The following is a 17,250-nucleotide window of genomic DNA, read 5'->3' on the forward strand; positions in this document are numbered from 1 at the left end:
GTATTGTGTTTTATGTATTTGGAATGATCTGTTTTAATGTAAATAATAAAATGTTGTTATTTCCCTAATATCTGTCGTTGGTTGGTAAAAATTGGTGTTCTTCACAGCATAATTTTTTCTATGGTTTGTAAGGGATGTGGCCTGTTTACGAAAAAATAGATAAATAGGTGGATGTTTTTTTCCATACTGTCTTGGGGCTTCTGTCCAAACAACTACCAAATCAGAAACATGGTTGGATCAGTGGATAAAGTGCACAATTGGTAGCAGATCAGTGCCTGTGTACAGCAGGCAAAAAGGTATGTATGCAGGCTTGGCGGGGAATGACTGTATTTAGTTCCTAGGTTTTAAAAGAGGGTCCTGCTTTTCTTAAAAAAAAAAAGACTGGTAAATCCTGCAGTGAAGTGGTACCGTAGCGGTCTGTTCTAATGCATTGATGCATGGTGCTTTGCATTATATGTGTGTATATGCGTTTAGACAGCACTTTATTATCCATTCTTAACAGTACATCAACACACTGTGCTTTTGTTGTGCTGTTATACGGTATGTTGGGTGCCATTTACAATGAACCATACAGAGCCATTGTGTTGCCACAAAGTGTAAATCAGCTCTAAAAGCAGATGTAAAAAAACACTTCCTATACCCATGCTCATGGCCACTTCCTTTAGGGTTTTGGAGGTCACTGGGCATCAATATGGCATTCTGGAAAAGCTGAGGATCCCAATTCCTATACACGGTGTAGTGTGGTCTTGTGGGGGCCAACTACAATAAATTGTAAGCTCTTTGGCAGGGTACTCTCCTCCTCCTGTGTCTTTGTATCAGTCATATGTTTATTCTGGTTAAATAGTGAAATTGAAAGTGAATGATATCCCCTTAAACCTGTCTGCTGTTACAAGGCTGCCATATATCCCAGGCCCCTAAGAGACTGCAGAGCCCAAATGCCTGTTATTACCCATAAACTGCCTACAAGCCTGGTTTCCATTGCTGGGTGATGCTTGGTGATTATTAATATAATGGAAAAAGGCTTGCTACTGTTACACTATATTCTTTTAGCAAAGACTGTTTTTTTTTTAAAACTTGAGTATGAAGGTACATAAAGGAAGCTAGGAATCACTGGAGCCCCCCACCTTAGGTTTTCAGGTGAGTGGGCAGATTAGTAACTTGCAGATTTTATTGGAAAACTTAATGAGACCAAGAGGAGACGGGAGTTGAACTAGCAGGAGTGAAAAATGAGAAGAGTGCTTGCTATTCTGCTACAATTTCCACTCTGGGAAAGAGGCACTTCCATTGGGGGCATCTAATAATCATAGCCATTTTCTAAAACTTTGGAAACCACCCCTTACTAAATTACTGCTATTGGAGAAATACAAATAAAGGATAGGGATTCCTGGCCCTTGAGGGCTGGAGCTGGACAGCTCTAGGGGTCTAGTAATCTGCACCTCATCAGTAAGGGCCAACCGTGTCTCTACAATTCAGCAAAAAGTATAGGCAACTACAATCAAATATATTCTCACCAAGAGTCAGAGACACTGAAGCCAAGGATTCTAAAGCTGAGCAGATTGAAAGAGTACAAAAATGAGAGCATTAAACCAAATATTTTTAAGACAGTCTGCCTTTTTGTGTGTGCAGTTTGCGGTATGTAAAAGCTTTGCAGCAAAATGAAAATGTCTGGTGGTCCTGCCAGTAGCGAAGACTTACTTCTGGTGCCAATGCTGAATGCATATCTGTAAGCTGTAAAACAGCTGAAAATAGTTTTACACAAAGAAAAAAAGTCCTGGGTGCAGCTTAATTTTGCCCACATATCTGACCAAGCAGGAAAGGTTAAAAACGATGACAAGCTTTTAACTAATGAAGGCTGCTATACATTATTAATAACACCATTACCTATAGTTTCCAGTTAGATTTACAATCCCCTTTTAAAACCAATTTTTTTCTACATCACTCTAGAATTTGATTCATGATTTACAATTCTAGGCCATATTACTGTTATTTTTGCAACTACACATATTACTATGATATGAACAGTTCAGTCATATCAAATATACATTTATAATAGCTAAATAATATTTGAGCTTTAACTTTTGCCATAAACATTGCAGAGCGGTTGGGCATGAAAGAATATTCTGATAAAATTCTAAACTTTAACATCTTTTTGCTGGGTTAAAAAAAAAAAAAAACATTGTTATGCTATATGTTATTTCTGTTACTTATTCCTCTGGATGGCTTATCACAGAATTTTCTAGGAATCAGCATTTGAAGGCTAACATACACATTATATCTATGGACTTCTCAAAGCAGTAAATTAGGGGACACCAAATTATAGCATTTGAATTTTGATAAATCGGGTTTCCCCAAAAATAAGCCTTAGCATGCTAATCTTGCAAGGGGGGAATGTAAGCCCTACCCCGAAAATAGGCCCTATTGGCAGGTCATGTGAGTACGAGAGTGCCGTCATGTGGTACCCAAGAGAAGATACCAAGAGAAGAGGAGGGAAGCAGCCGGGACGCACACCGCAGGATCGGAGTATAATATCAGTAGTGGCGAGTGAGTGTGTTCACTTATGTGGGAATGTTCTGTATTGTGTGGGGGCACTATATACAGTATCCAAGGGCACTATATAATGCATCCCTCACATACCGTAATATGTGGGGGCATATATGGGGATACGATATTGTGGGGGGGAACTATTTTTTTCTGGTGATTTCTACGGTAGTAACGCCTCTGTAACCGTCATAAATTTTGTTGCCACCCGTTTCATTTTTGTACATGAGAAAAATAAGACATCCCCTGAAAATAAGCCCTAATGCAATTTTCAGAGGTAAAAGTAATATAAGACCCTGTCTTGTTTTCAGAAAAAACACGGTATATGGTTCTCTTTTTATTTAACCTATTCTATTTGCTACGTCTTTTAAATCTAAGTTTCATGTCCTAACTCACTTCAAGGCACAGAATTGTGACATCCAATGCGGTTTATTTACCATAAAGGGGTTATCCACTGTGTCATTATATTTTCTGTACTTTATTTGTCCTGGTTCACACAAGAATAGTATTGAATACACACCATCACAGTAACAGCACTTGTAGTTTTATGACTTTACCAAAACCTTTCGAGTAATGGAGTAACAAACCCCTAATGGTTTTTGAATAGGTGTACACCAACAAGGAGGACATAAGACAAAGAAACATATTAACGAGAACAAAATCGTATATTTGGAGCAACAGTTTACAAACCCTAATGCAGTCAGTTGTGTCTTTATAGATGCTTCACTAAGGCATATTATATCTTACAAGATGGACTGCAGTACTCGTGTAGTGCATGCACAGTATAACAGACACACATGGCCAGGAGAGAATAGGCAGTCTTGATGGAGGCTCTGGATAAGGGAGATTAACCTTTATTAACATTGTGAACGTCAATAGAAATAAAAATTGGAGTGGCAAGTGGTGTTCAAAATGATTATACTTTGTTTCCAATCAATAATATTTTGTCTTACAACTTTTCAATTAGACACCCTCAGCCTACCAATAGATGAACTCCCTGACATGTCACATGCAAATGACCCAAATTGTGGTCACATCAAGATCACTGCATGCCAAAAATAAACCAAATAAGGGGGCCAAGAGCCACCAATAATGACAGTCTGGAATAAACACAAGGCCTGTTTTTAATTCTGCTGATTGACTCCAAGATTGAAAGTTAAAAGACTATTCCATGCAACACCTCAACATTGTTAACTTCTGTAAGAGCTTATTGTTTTACTACTTAAGCTCATTATGATATTCCTTTTTATAATTAGGAATATTTTAACATTACTGAACTGTAATAATTGTGCATAGCATTGCTGTAATTAGGAATTCATGGAGCTACTGTAGAGTATGTGTGAACCCAAAGGTTATCTTTAATTAAAAAAATACCTTTTCCCCTGCTTGTCTAAGGAATGTTCTATTTGGCCGCACCAAAGAAAGACAGCCAGAAGATACACAATATCTGAACTCCATGCTCCAAACGAATATAATATCCAAGTACAGGCCCCTCGCTTATATGTGTTGCATAACACCTGCACTGGATATACGTAATGCATTTATTATCACATAGGTTGTGTTGTACTTTGGAAGTATCAACATTATAGCCCTTAGAACAGAGGTGATCTATCCAACTACTAAAACTAGACCGACCCTAACTTTGAAATGAACAAAAGAAAAAGAAAGTAAAGACTTGAATATTGATGAAAGGTGCATCTTTGCATAAGAGAAATTATAAGGAGTGGGACACTACCATGATGAATTCACAAACTTTTAAGGGAACAGATTCCAACCTGCTTCATTTTACTTCTCCACAGCTTTAGTGCAGTGAAAGTTCATGAACAGCGTGTGAAGGATAAAAATAGAAAGAATATGTCAAGTTTGACTACCAATTGATTCCACAATACTTCTAATCCTGAGCAGTAACGTCTAAAGGTTTGTACAGAACTTACTAAAAGTTGGTCCTAGGTACTGAAGAAATTATTTCTAAAAGATGCACAGGCCTATACTAAGGAAAATTGTGGCATGTTTGACCTTATCCCAAACACAGCTGTGAACCTATTTTAATTCATTGAAAATATAATAGAACTAACACAGCTTCTGCATAAATGACTGACTGTAGATTAGCTCAAAAATCATAAAAAGCTGTATTTAGGGGAATGTATGAAAGAGTGAGAATGAGAAGAATCTGCCGATTACAAAAACAAGGCACTTTAAAGACAGACAGAGGAATGGGTTTTCTGGGAAGCAACCTAAAATACCAGCATACAGAGCTGAAGAGAAAGGGGTTGACAGGAAATACACTGTAAAGTAGAAAACAACGTCAAATAGCTTCAAAATTAGCCACAGAGCCTCTGGTCTTAGGACATTGGATAATTTCCACTGTATAACCAAGCAAGGACTGAACAACTCAAGAAGCTGAAGTTGCTGGGAGTCCATGAACGTGAACGTTGTAAAGGTGTCATTATAGCACTGGCATGTCGCTAGAAAGACATGTTCTGTCTCAGCCAGCAACTGTCCGTTCCCACAGACGAAATGCATCCGATAAGAGTGAAAAACACAGGGATGCAAACACGATGTGGACCCATTGTTAAATTAGAAGCAATGGCTTGAAGTCTAATGAAAAAATGTCCGTTAATGTACTGAAAAGAAAGGCTGAAACAGGCTTTGGGGGGAAAAGACTAAAAAAAAAAAAAGAAAAAAAGAAAAACGACAGGTTAAAAGGAGGGGAAAGTGGCACGGAACAGCTGGCTGTAAACGTTTCTCTTTGTTAATAATCCTAACAGTTTTCTAAAGTCAAGTTATGGAGTTGAACATTGAAAGTGCGGACTAAAGGCGTGAAATTCTTCCCCACTCAGGAAGCCGATGATGGGTTTGCCCTCGGTTTACGTTGTGGTAGGGCCTTGTTTTCAGGGTCTAAAACCCCTGTTTGGACGGATTCTGAGGTGGCAGCAGGTCCATTGGTGCCAGAAGAATAGGTGGATGTCCGGTCACTGGGCTGACGCTGTGCCTGAGGATAGTAGCTCTGGTTTCGGGGGTTGGAATTATACCAGTTGTTATTCCGATTCCTGTTAGTGTTGTCATATCTCATGTTATTAGTATGGTAGTTTTGTCGTTGGCCCTGAGGTCGATAACCTTGTCCTGGTCTTTTATTAGCTGGAGGTCCCTTAAAAAAATAAAAAGGGAAGTAAACATTTCTAAAACTACAATAAAGCACAGACGCATTATCATTTATGGTGTTTTTTTAAACAACATCTTTTCAAAGGGAAAAGAAATATTAAAACATATTACCTGTCTTGGAGGCTGACTCTGTCTCGGGCCATAGTGACTAGTTGCCACAGGTGTGTCTCCTGAGGATGTAACCTTTCGACTTGATGAAGTAAGGCTTGCAGAAGACAGTTCAGGGGTGGACGGAGCAGAGGTGTCACTGGGGCTCGTCAGGGAACAGCAACGAGAGCGAGTTGAATAATTGTTCTTTGGATGGGAAACTGAAAAACCAGAGAACATAATTTCAGTATGTTAAAGTGGTCAATAACAGGAGATTAAAAAGACAGCTAGCATATAAATTAACATAATGCCATGGTTTAAATTTCACAGTCTACAGATTATATGATGCCTATCATGTACAGCCATTATTTAATCCATTGTCCTAAATGTTGAATGTAGGAAAAAGACGGACACACTGCTAGGTAGTAACTAAAGCAGAGAAAAATATGTACTTCCTCCATGCTTGGGATAGAGGAGTAAAAAAGGTTAAAGTCGTTTTTCCTGATATTTACAGGCCCTGACACAAAGCATACCCAACAAGCCTGGAGATCTCACTTTTCTCTGCTGCAAATAATTACATTCATAATAGTGTATACCACTGTGGTTTATACGTCAGACAATATCCAGCTATCATATAATGCTTTGTAAAAAAGTAACTTCTGGCATTGTGTTAGTGGAAAACAACTCTTACAGGATTGTAATTTTGCAAAAACATTTGCAAACAGTGCTTATTGTTAATTATGCCAAATGCTAAAACCTTCACCAGGTCAAGCTAATCAGCTGTGAATCATTAATAAAGAGGGGCCCAAAAACATACACACTCCAACATCAAAAATATCTGTATAAAAACTTATTAGTATATTTGATATCAAAAGGAAGCGGAGGTCTACAATCAAATTGGGTGCTCAAAATGGTAACCGATAGCCTCCAGACACTTCTGATTTCGGCAAGCGCACAGATTACCAGTGTATATACAGTGAAGTGTATATACTTTTTTTGGAGGGGGGGATGCATGTTTTGTGGGAAAAATCTGTTTAAGACTTCAGTTACCCATATTAAAAAATAATAGCCATGTGCTTCAAGGACACACCCTTGATTCTTTGTGTCATTTGCGAAGTCTAAAACACTTGTGCATTGCTTGGAATTAAATGATGGGAAACCCAATAATAAATTGTGATAGTAGACAGATGTACCAGTGTAGCCATAATTAATACCCATGAGGTTCTATACCTTACACTTTACAGGGACAATTATCACAGTTCTAATTGATAATAAGCTGGCACAAACCTTGTCCAAAAGACTCCATACTCTTCTTAAGGGTTTCCAAGTCTGCTGTAAAGCGCGCAGCACGACCCAGTTCCTCGTCATACTTTCTTTCACTGACAAAATGCTAGAAAAACAGATGATGCCATAGTGTCAATAAGGCAGATGTGCTTAAAAGGTTACATTTACGTGTTTAAGGGGCTGGGCACAACACTGGAAGTTCTTTTTCACAATTTTTTCAGTCGTTTTAAGCCAGGTACACCACCTTGCTGTTGAACAAAGACTTAAGCTGGAGGGCTGTCAATCAGAGTGGTCAGCCTGCTAGCTTTGCGTGGGGGATCAGGAAATCTAGTCTTTGCATTTTTTCCTTACTCATCACTTTCACTCCTGAAACACTGACAAGCTCCTACTGTACGTTTGCGGTTACCTTTTACATGGAGCTATCATCATTCTGAGTGGGATCAGACATAAAGTTAAGGTCATTCACTTTTTGCTGCCCAGAAAACAACCCTGATGTACCAGAGTATGTTTTCTGCATAGCAAACACACGTATTTTGCAAGCAATTTTACTGCCTTGACAGTAAAATTTTACTGTTCAGACCCTACAATTCAATGTCGAGATTAAGCCACGCTTACAGAGTTAAACTGGGGCTGCATGCCATTGTTATTCAAGTATTTGCAAGTTTTGAATTTTCAATAAAAAAAAAAAAATCTGGCCCCCATTTGTTTAATTTGGCTAGTAATTTAAAGGTGAGGCCTGACTTACTAACTATACTATGCACAACAATGTACATTTTGAGAGACATAGTTGAAAGCTTAAAGAAAAAAAAAAATAATTTGCTGTAAAACATATATACATACCCATATACAGAATAAAATAAATATAAATAAAAAGATTAATTAGTACTTACTCGCTTCAGCTTTTACTTTGTCCATTTCTGCTAGAAGTGCCACTTCTCTGTCCATAAGGCTAGAAAAGAAAGAACAATAGCTTACATTAGTGTAAATAACAAAAAAGAGGCAGTAGGTGGCAGTAGAGCAAAATTTTGCTAAACTTATAATGTGTCAAGAAGGCCTTTCCCCTACAGACTACAGATTTGCTGTTTAAATAGAATTGGTCCTTGTGAATATATTTTGAAGATAATAAAAAAATTAAAAATAAAAATCAATTCGTCAGTGGAATGTAAACGTTTATTCATGGTTCCTAACATTTCTATTAGTTTTTATTTTTTTCAGTAATTATTTTAAGGATTGCCCCTTATTTCATGTCCCAGAGCCACCTGCACAAAAACCTGCTATATTATCTGCTATTTCCAAGTGTGTGACTGAAAACTAGCTAAGCTTACATCATGTCTCAGTATAGGGCTGTAATAAAGTTCCTATTTGTTTCAAGGAACTGTTACTGAACCAGTGGTGCAAGACTCTGCAAAGTTGAAATTGCAGTCCAGATGGAAGGATCTGCACATAAAGGTTATAAAATTACTTTAAATGGGGCAGTCTATTTAAAACATCCGTTTTTTTTGTTAAACCACCTGACAATTTCCATCATCTCTTTTGGACTGTTGTCGGGATGCCTGTGGGAATTTCTTGGGCCTGAACTTTGCCCTGACAATCATAAGGTGATTATTTTTTATATATATTTTCGAAATGCAGCAGGATGAATTTAAACCTAAAGCTAAAACATTTAAAGCTTGAAAGAAACATCAAAATCTCCCATAGGAACAGAAGCTGGAAGTCAAGAACCTGTTAGAGTAGCAAACACTTAAAAGGATACAAAGGAAGTTCCTAAGGTCAGTGTTCCATTACTGTCTAAAATATCAAAAAGGCTCTGATGCTTTTAGAATAGTGTGTACAATAAACTGACTATCACAACTGGTATTTCCAGAATTCCTGCTGTGCAAAATGTGAAAGTGGAGAGATTTACCAGAAACTAGAAATTAAACAGACTATTGATAAAAGGGAAAGGTGTCTCTATTGGCTATGGGACTGAGGAAGTTAAAGCCTGATTTTCGTGAACAAAACCCCCCAAAAAAAACAAAAAAAAATGTGACCTGGTTTAGAAAATGCTAGATGCCTGGCTGGTATGCCGATCTTTAAACATGAATGCATACTTGGCTCCTTGTCTAAAATTAAATAAGGTAACTTGGAATCTCTGATATGCCTGCTTGCTTCAGGTCAACGACTTAGATTATCATAGCAGTAAGGGAACCTGCCCTTTTTTTTTTTTTTTTTTTTTTTAAGGTAATAAGCAAATATCAGCTTACATAAAATGCCAGTATAATACTTCAAGTGATACAGTCACTCAGCTTCATCCAGCAGTGGGTATGCACAAATACTAACATTACAGCATTCAATTCACTAGTTTATAAAAAGAAAACCTTTAATTATTAAAATACACATCTGCCGATTTATATCCGCTGTGCAGAAAAGGACAAGACACAACTCTGACTAATAAAAATCCAGCCTGAAGGAGTAAAAGTTCTTCCCTATATATTTATTGAAGGAGTTTCCAGCTGGCTGAGAGCCAAAACAGTCAAGACGAGTTTCTTTTTCTCCACTACACGGAACTAAGTTTCCTGGTTCACACTATCTGTGCACGCAAGAGGTTAGCTGCTAAAGTATCTGGCAGCACAAACAAAGCCGATGACGTCTATTCTCTGTATGGGAGACATACACTGACATTTACTAAATCTTTCTGCTTTGGAGAAACCATGTACTCTAAGGCAACAGTCAATTATACTTTTAGAAACATCCAACATATTGTTTTGGGTGGTGGTTGTTCATGGTGTTCCCATTTCTCTAGAGAATAAAAAGTTTGGTCCACGATAGTCATATCTGTGACCTGTGCTTTATTTCAACCTGATTAAACTAGAGGAAGTGGATCCAGGCGGTCTGAGGGGTATCAGATACTAAAGAGTTGCTTACAAATGTTCTGTTTGCTACTGCAAGTTGATTAAAAAGAAAAAGCAAACAGAATTGAAACTAAGATGGGAGCTATCCTGCTGAATGCTTCCTTCCCATCAATTACTTCACCTGACTGTTCAACTTACTAAATGCTTGTGGTATGTATATATATATATATATATATACACACACACACATATACATATATATATATATACACATACACATACATATATATATATATATATACATACACACACCTCACAGAAATTTTGTTTCCTAATGTCACCCTTTAATGGGTTAGATTTGCAAATCTGAAATTTTTAAGAACTGCAACAGCTACAGTAAATGCAACAGCGAGGAAAATATGGGATTTATTACTGTGTATGCAACCTTGCTACATTACAGTAATAAATTAAGGTTCCACTCAGATTTATTATAATCCAACTGTACAATGTCAGAACTTTCAATGAATAAAATAAAATGGAGAAAAAAAATTGAAATGGTTAAAACATGCAATATGTGATTAAGAAGGTGACTGCCAAGCTCTCTTGAAAATCATATTTGTTTGGTGATGGTGCAGATTTGTATGTGTCAATTACTTTCTGAAGCACTGACCTTGAACACAGAGGGGTGCCAACACGGACAGTGAATGTCTTTTAAGTAAATATGTATACACATAGCAGCTATGAAAGACTGAGCTGGGCTTGTATCAGGATTACATTCAGCTGAGCATTTTTGTCAGTGAGAGGAGTGGGGTTATTACGGGTCATAAAAAAAGCTTCCTTGCACAAAGCAGGACTGGCGTATGTGCCATAAAAGTGCTGCAGAAATGGAACAGCCCAAGGTCATCTTTCCCGATAGTCAACATGTAGATTGCAAGGAGGAAACGAAACTGAGGAATAAGCAACGATGACTGTAGGACAGACAGCTTCAGTTACACAAGTGTACTTTAGAATTACATTACACAATTAATTGAAAAATCATTCTCATAAAAGGTAAACACCTATATGTGAATGATAGAATTATCCACTTCTACAAACATATTACTAGGATATATATATATATATATATATATATATATATATACACACACACACACATATATATATAAAAATCAAAAAATGCTCACTAAAAATGCTTTGTCAGTATTGTGTTTTGCCGGTACAGTGGCAAGCCTTCTTGACTTTGAAGTGTTTGGTAGGCTTTTTTATGATGCCATGTCAGTAGTGTGTTTCATTGGGAAATGACCTCCTACTTATGATGTTGTGTCTGTAGGTGGTAAAGAGCAGTGACCGGCAAACTAACGTTAGTGAGGTGTTTGGGTTGGAACAGATAGATCATCGACAGAATTTCAAAAGAAAACAATTGAGCCAATGTTCTGCAATGGCCTTTACACACCCCGAGATGATTTAGTGCCGCTCACTCAATACATATGCAGAATAAGGCACTGACTAAACACTAAATGCGGTAGCATAGCAGCTGAGCTGTTTTGAGTTTTCTAGGTACATAAAAGGCCACCCAGAACCGGGACAACTAGGATGTGTAATTGTCATTACTGTAATGGTAATCATCCCAGGTACTCTGTATAGCTCTGGGTAATATGTTGGTGCTTAAAAAAAATAAATAAATGAAGAAATATTTTATAAATATGTATACAAACTAACCTTAAGGGCAAGGACCGCTACAGTGTTTTACTAAAAGGATAAAATTCCACTGGATATAAAACAGCAAACACTTACCAACTCTGCAGTTCTTGAAAAGTCTGCTTCATTTTTTTTATGGAGTTGTCCATTTCCTCCTTCACCACTATGCGATACCGTGCCAAGGACACAGAGCATCTTTGTAGGTCCTTAACAGATTTCTCAATGTTGGCACCTATTAAATACAATGTGATTGTAGTCACTTAAACAGCTTACTCAAAATAAAGTCTTTGCCCCATTATGACAGACAACTTCAGTAGAAGTTTATGGAGCAATAAATAAAGTACAGTCTAGCATAACCTGTAATAAAACCCCCACTCCTTATTGCCTATCATATATATATATATATACATATACACACTATTAATATAATATATATATATTATTTGCCTGCAAATAATGTCAAAGTCTCCGAAAGTTTCTGATACAGGATATGAGCAAGGTGATCTACAAGTTTATAATTAATTCTCTTTCTGCAAGGCCAGTTAATGAGAAGTGTGCATTATGTTTAAAAGATAAAAATGTACCAACTGCTATTAACAGGCAGAAATGATTATGCCTTCTTCTTTCTAGCCATGACATGTGAAAATCAGTGACATACATTTTTTTGGCTTTAACTGAACACAAAGATTGAAAAGGGGCTTGTTTAAAATTTTGTTTCTGCAAATTAAACATACTAAATGGAAACTTGCTTTGTGGCTTCGGTCTAAGCATATTGCTCCCCATTATTCACTCAACACAACTCAGACCCAGGGAATGCCATTTTGGTTGGCACGAATGCCAGCATGGTCTCTAGCAGTCCTCTCTTTCTAGATGGAAGTTTGGCATAGATGGCATGAGCCAGTGACAAACTACAATAGGTCTGGGCTAGCTATTAGGATAGGTGATTGGAATACACTGGAGCTTTCAAACTCCAGTCATCAAAGTTTAGTATCTAAAAACATTTAGTAAGGTGTGGTTTACGAATAGTTGAGCCTGACCCATCTGTGGCTCCTGATGTTGGACAATTCTGAACTAAACTATTACCACACAAAATCCTTTATCCTTAATCTAAAAAATAAATATGTACGGACTAGAGAAACTGTTGAGAGATGAAGTTTCAATCCTAACAGACATATTCAGAATTGCTTTGGAAATCCCTTTGCTGGTTCTTAAAGCACCAACATTTGTAGTGTGCAATAATGAAATCGGTGACTACCACCCCCACTCATCCTTTGTGAACTGCCATGTAGTCAGGAAGCAGTAACTGCACAGAAACCTCACGGCCAGCCTTATTCCTGCTTCAAATAAAATGATCTAATTTTCTTTGTAATTTTATTAACTCGTTACTTTTGTTAAAATTTGTTTTTTTTTTTTTTGTTTTTTTTAACTTACATGTTTGCATTCTACCTGGGCTACTAATTACAGATTGGTGCATACAAGCTACCAACAACCTTAGGTCATTTAAAAAATAAATAAAATTAAATATGTTTTAACAGGGTGCAATGACCAGCAATAATGTATAGTTTTAAAACCTGCCAATGTGTATATTTCTTGCACTACTCTCCTCTACTGTGTTACGACAATAATATTGCATCCAAAATATATTATTGTTTCCCTATATTATAATATATTAGGTACCCAATATTAGGTATTCCCTTTGTTCTTTATACATATTTTCAGGACATTCTAGACCCAATACCAATAGAATATATTTGCTCATGACACTGATAAATAAAAGATAAGTTGTACACAAACTTAAATCTGGGCTGCAAGAAAACATGCAATGGGTAAATTGTACAGGATTCTTTTTTGCTCATCACATATTTGGAGAACACCCAGGGATGAAAATCAGTTGAAAAGTGTTACATAAAGTATTTATGCAGAAAAAAAAACAAAACAAAAAAACACTGATACATGAAATCACTGCTTATGCTTTCCCAGCTCTTACCAAGCTTTCTTGATCCTGTGGATAGGTGGGAATCATCTGCTATAGATGAAGCAAGTGACTGAGAACTTGAAACACTGCCAGAGCGGATTTTGTTAGAATGCCTGTGGTCAGATGGAACAGCTTTCTGCTGGGAATTATGAGGAAGGTGGGAAGATGTCAACTTCAGCTCTAAATCCGGACGGCCATTGTGAAATGTGGAGCCTACAGAAGTAAATAAAACAAATATTCTGTAAACCATGAACCACTATACATACAAAGTACTGCTGTAAACCATGAACCACCATACATACAAAGTAATGCTGACAAATTCAAGTCAAAACCTTGCTTTAAAATATTTAATATAAATAAGCTCAATGCAGGCTTAATAAAATCAGATATCAAGAACAGTAAAATTACTATAAGGGCGCTCAAAGGTATCCAGAAATAAGCCGTGATCACGGATATCTTCTAAAAATTCTAGTAGTTTGGCTGTCATAATGAATCGCTAATTGGCACATTGTCACTGAACAAAAGTGTTCAGCCAGAGAAGTCTGAATTTTTCAATCTGCTCCTGCTTGTCTCAATGTAGTTATTCAGAGTATTGAAACCACTACCTGGGAATGATAGTCAGGCACCTACCACAAATCTGTCATTTAGGTGTTATGCTGTCCCTGCAGCTTTGGTAGCCTTCTATTGCAAACAGAGAATGTGCTCTAAAAAAAGGTGAAGCTGGGTGAGCTGTCTTACTAAAAGAGTCAACAAACAACCTCAGTGCTGAACTGTGAAGATGAACTGTAATACAGTGACTCTGGCTAAAAAATGGAGAGGATTTGTTTTAAAGCTCATTTACCAATTGTTAGGAATATGTAAACATTGCCAGCTACAGTTTCCCCATAAAACTGTCAAAAGTTCTCTCACCAGGTATACACCAGGTAAACCAGCAGGACAAAGAATAATTTAGATACCACCTCAGCAAGCCTAACACCATAGAGCTCAATCAGAAGAGCTATTTGCTTTAAATTATATTGTTCCCCACGTTGTATCTTTGTAGTGCAGACAGAAAACGGACAGTTTATTTAATTCACCTGGGTGCTCAGATACATCAGGTGTGGTGGGTTCAGATTCTTCCAGTTCTCTAGCGTCTAAAGAAAGCGTATCTAATCCCTCACTGAGGGAATCCACAGACTCTGTGTCATTAGTGGTGCCATTGACGTGGTAGCCATTCACTCCGCCTTTATCAGAGGATGCAGTGCTCTGTTCCCCTTCTGTAGGTGCTGTTTTCCCAGCATCAGATGTACTGCTAGGAGCTTCAGTTTTTGGCTTAGTCTTCTTCTTTTTGTTCTAAGAAATAGACAAATAGATCAGATGTTAACATTTTTAAACTCTTGAATTAAAACACTTTACACTTCCTTATTATTCTGGACTATATTGACTGGATGGAAGTTGTGGGCAAAGAGGTAGACAGACGAATGTAGGTTTTCACTTTATAAATATTTAGTACACATTTTACAAAAAAAAAAAAAAAATAAAGCAATAATACAGGTCTGGCACAATGACAAAAATTGTCATTTTCATTGTTTCAAAAAAAATTACTAAAAACTTTATAAGGACGTTTCTAAAAATAAGTTCTTATGTAAAAGTAAACAAAAAAGGGTGGTGTAGATTTCTACAAAGTATCTGAAGCCAAATGCAGACTGTGTACTGACAGAGCTGTGAGGTTATTTGGAAGGCCTAACATGGAAAAAAAAGACCCAAGCAATGCTGGAATTTCTTTGGTCTAAATATCAATTGCTTTGTTGATTCTGTTTTAATATAATATACAAGGTATCAATACTTTACCTTTTTCTTGCCCAGCACAGTCCACTCTTTTAAAACCTCAACAGCATTACCTAAAGTAAACAAAGGTAAGGGTTACCAGGATATTACCTTCTTGGCAAAAAAAAAAAAAAAAAAAATTACTAAAAATAAATACGAGGAACTAGGGCAGACAGAATGCATTTTAACGTTTTCCTGCTTTAGTCCTGCTTTGCACTAAGGGCCATTACAGACCAGTGAGCCACAACGTTCTGCTGCAGGCTCAACCATGGTAATAATCAATTCCAATCAAGCGAATAGGAGAGAGGGTTGGGAACAATTTTTTGCACATATGAACCTGCGGCAGATTGTGGTGTTGTAGAGCACCTGCATGCAAATCTAGTTTCTGGCAAATGCTGCTGCTTCTCTATGCCTGTGAACAGGGTGGTGACCTGCTGAAAAAGTAACGGCGCACACAACATAAGGGACAGGTAAGTGTAAAAAGGATTTAGTTCTGCTTTAACACTATCTTGTGTGTAGTAAATATTCTACATTTCAAACAAAGCGCCATCCAGTAGTCTTCTGGGATCATTGATATCCTTCGCAATTTACACAATTCAGGTGTCCCAATATTTATAAAAATTTGTTCTACAACTAACCTTCCATAAAGGCCTGAACTGTCCTGTCCACGCAGTTATCAAAATGCTGCAGTACCAAGATAATTTCATTGTTACTTTTGTTGGGAACAATGGCACGGACAGCATTAATCTAGAATAAAAAAAAATAGTTTGAAATATTATAAACATCACAATTGTTCCAGTAAAATCATAGACATTTTTAATTGAATATAAAAACCACTGATAATTCAGTCTCACACCATTGATTATGTTTGGTAGCAGTCAGGACCAATATCCTGGTGTACATGTTTTGCTGCTGTGCTTTCAGTAGGAATGTGTGTGTCAATGTAAATGAATACCTGTTTAAAAAAGTCATGTGTTTTCATATGTATGTAAATGCAGTGTGCGCAAATATGTTCTATTTACGTCTTTATTATGTAAATTACAAACAAGCATCACGTCCCAAACCATTATGTTCTGGTCTCTTTGCTGACCTCTGGCTCCCTAGCCTTTTCTCTGCTGGACTGAAAAACACCCCCCTCTTCTAGCTTTAAAAACACATAAAAAAAGGGTTTTGTAGTTTCACCAAAGAGAACTTGGAAGGATTAATAACACGTCTGGAAACTTACTGAAGCAAGAAGAAGCAAAGTCAGACACTAAATTTTTTAAAGGAAAGGTTTTGCCCTGCGTTTTTTTTTTAAATTATGGGGATTAGTGGCATTACCTAAATGACGTTATGGAAAATAGGAGCGGGAAACGGAGTCTATAGTCAAGCAAAAGACAAATGGGCAAGGCTGGAAACACTTATTGGAATTTCAATGCAAAACAGATACTTCGTTGTCAGACAAAACTGGAAGTTTAAAGCACATGAGCTATCTTGTAGATCACAGGGCCAGGTCTGTATTTTATTTTTATTATTAGTAGAGGAAATAAATACATTATGGTGTTTAAATACTACACATTTATTGAATATGCATTCATGCAGTTGTGTTTCAGTACAGCCAGATGTGTCCTAAACCTATGAAGTCCTAGCTGAAAGTGCCTATTCAGCCCTCGCTTATTTTGGGGGTAAGCAACAACTTCTGAGCAAGTTTGAGTTCAATGTCATTTAGGAATAGACACTTACCCCTAGGGTAAGTTAGGGATTGGTAAGCGCTTGCAGCTAGGGCTAGATAGGAATAAAGCATTGGGCCCGCTGCACTAAAACAACAAGATGTGTATTCGCTCCATTGTAGTTAGAAGGTCACCTGGAAATGAATCCTAGAGAAGGAGC

At 37.2% G+C, this 17,250-nt stretch overlaps 1 protein-coding gene across 1 annotated transcript in view; it reads right to left on the bottom strand.

Annotated features, from left to right (window-relative positions):
• Positions 1–3,184: 3,184 nt before the first annotated feature.
• The window catches only part of SPATS2 (spermatogenesis associated serine rich 2), a 50,468-nt gene continuing 36,402 nt past the window's right edge, over positions 3,185–17,250 (bottom strand). The window contains exons 4-13 of the mRNA XM_072399251.1: positions 16,020–16,128; positions 15,406–15,455; positions 14,652–14,907; positions 13,588–13,788; positions 11,697–11,832; positions 7,962–8,020; positions 7,843–7,865; positions 7,075–7,177; positions 5,812–6,008; positions 3,185–5,686 (exon numbers count right to left, since the gene is read on the bottom strand). Of these exons, the coding sequence (XP_072255352.1) occupies positions 5,375–5,686; positions 5,812–6,008; positions 7,075–7,177; positions 7,843–7,865; positions 7,962–8,020; positions 11,697–11,832; positions 13,588–13,788; positions 14,652–14,907; positions 15,406–15,455; positions 16,020–16,128 (1,446 nt within the window). The 3' untranslated portion in view covers positions 3,185–5,374. The remainder of the gene's footprint in view (positions 5,687–5,811; positions 6,009–7,074; positions 7,178–7,842; positions 7,866–7,961; positions 8,021–11,696; positions 11,833–13,587; positions 13,789–14,651; positions 14,908–15,405; positions 15,456–16,019; positions 16,129–17,250) is intronic.

Source organism: Pyxicephalus adspersus, chromosome 1 (assembly GCF_032062135.1).
Source record: "Pyxicephalus adspersus chromosome 1, UCB_Pads_2.0, whole genome shotgun sequence".
Taxonomy (NCBI): Eukaryota; Metazoa; Chordata; class Amphibia; order Anura; family Pyxicephalidae; genus Pyxicephalus; species Pyxicephalus adspersus.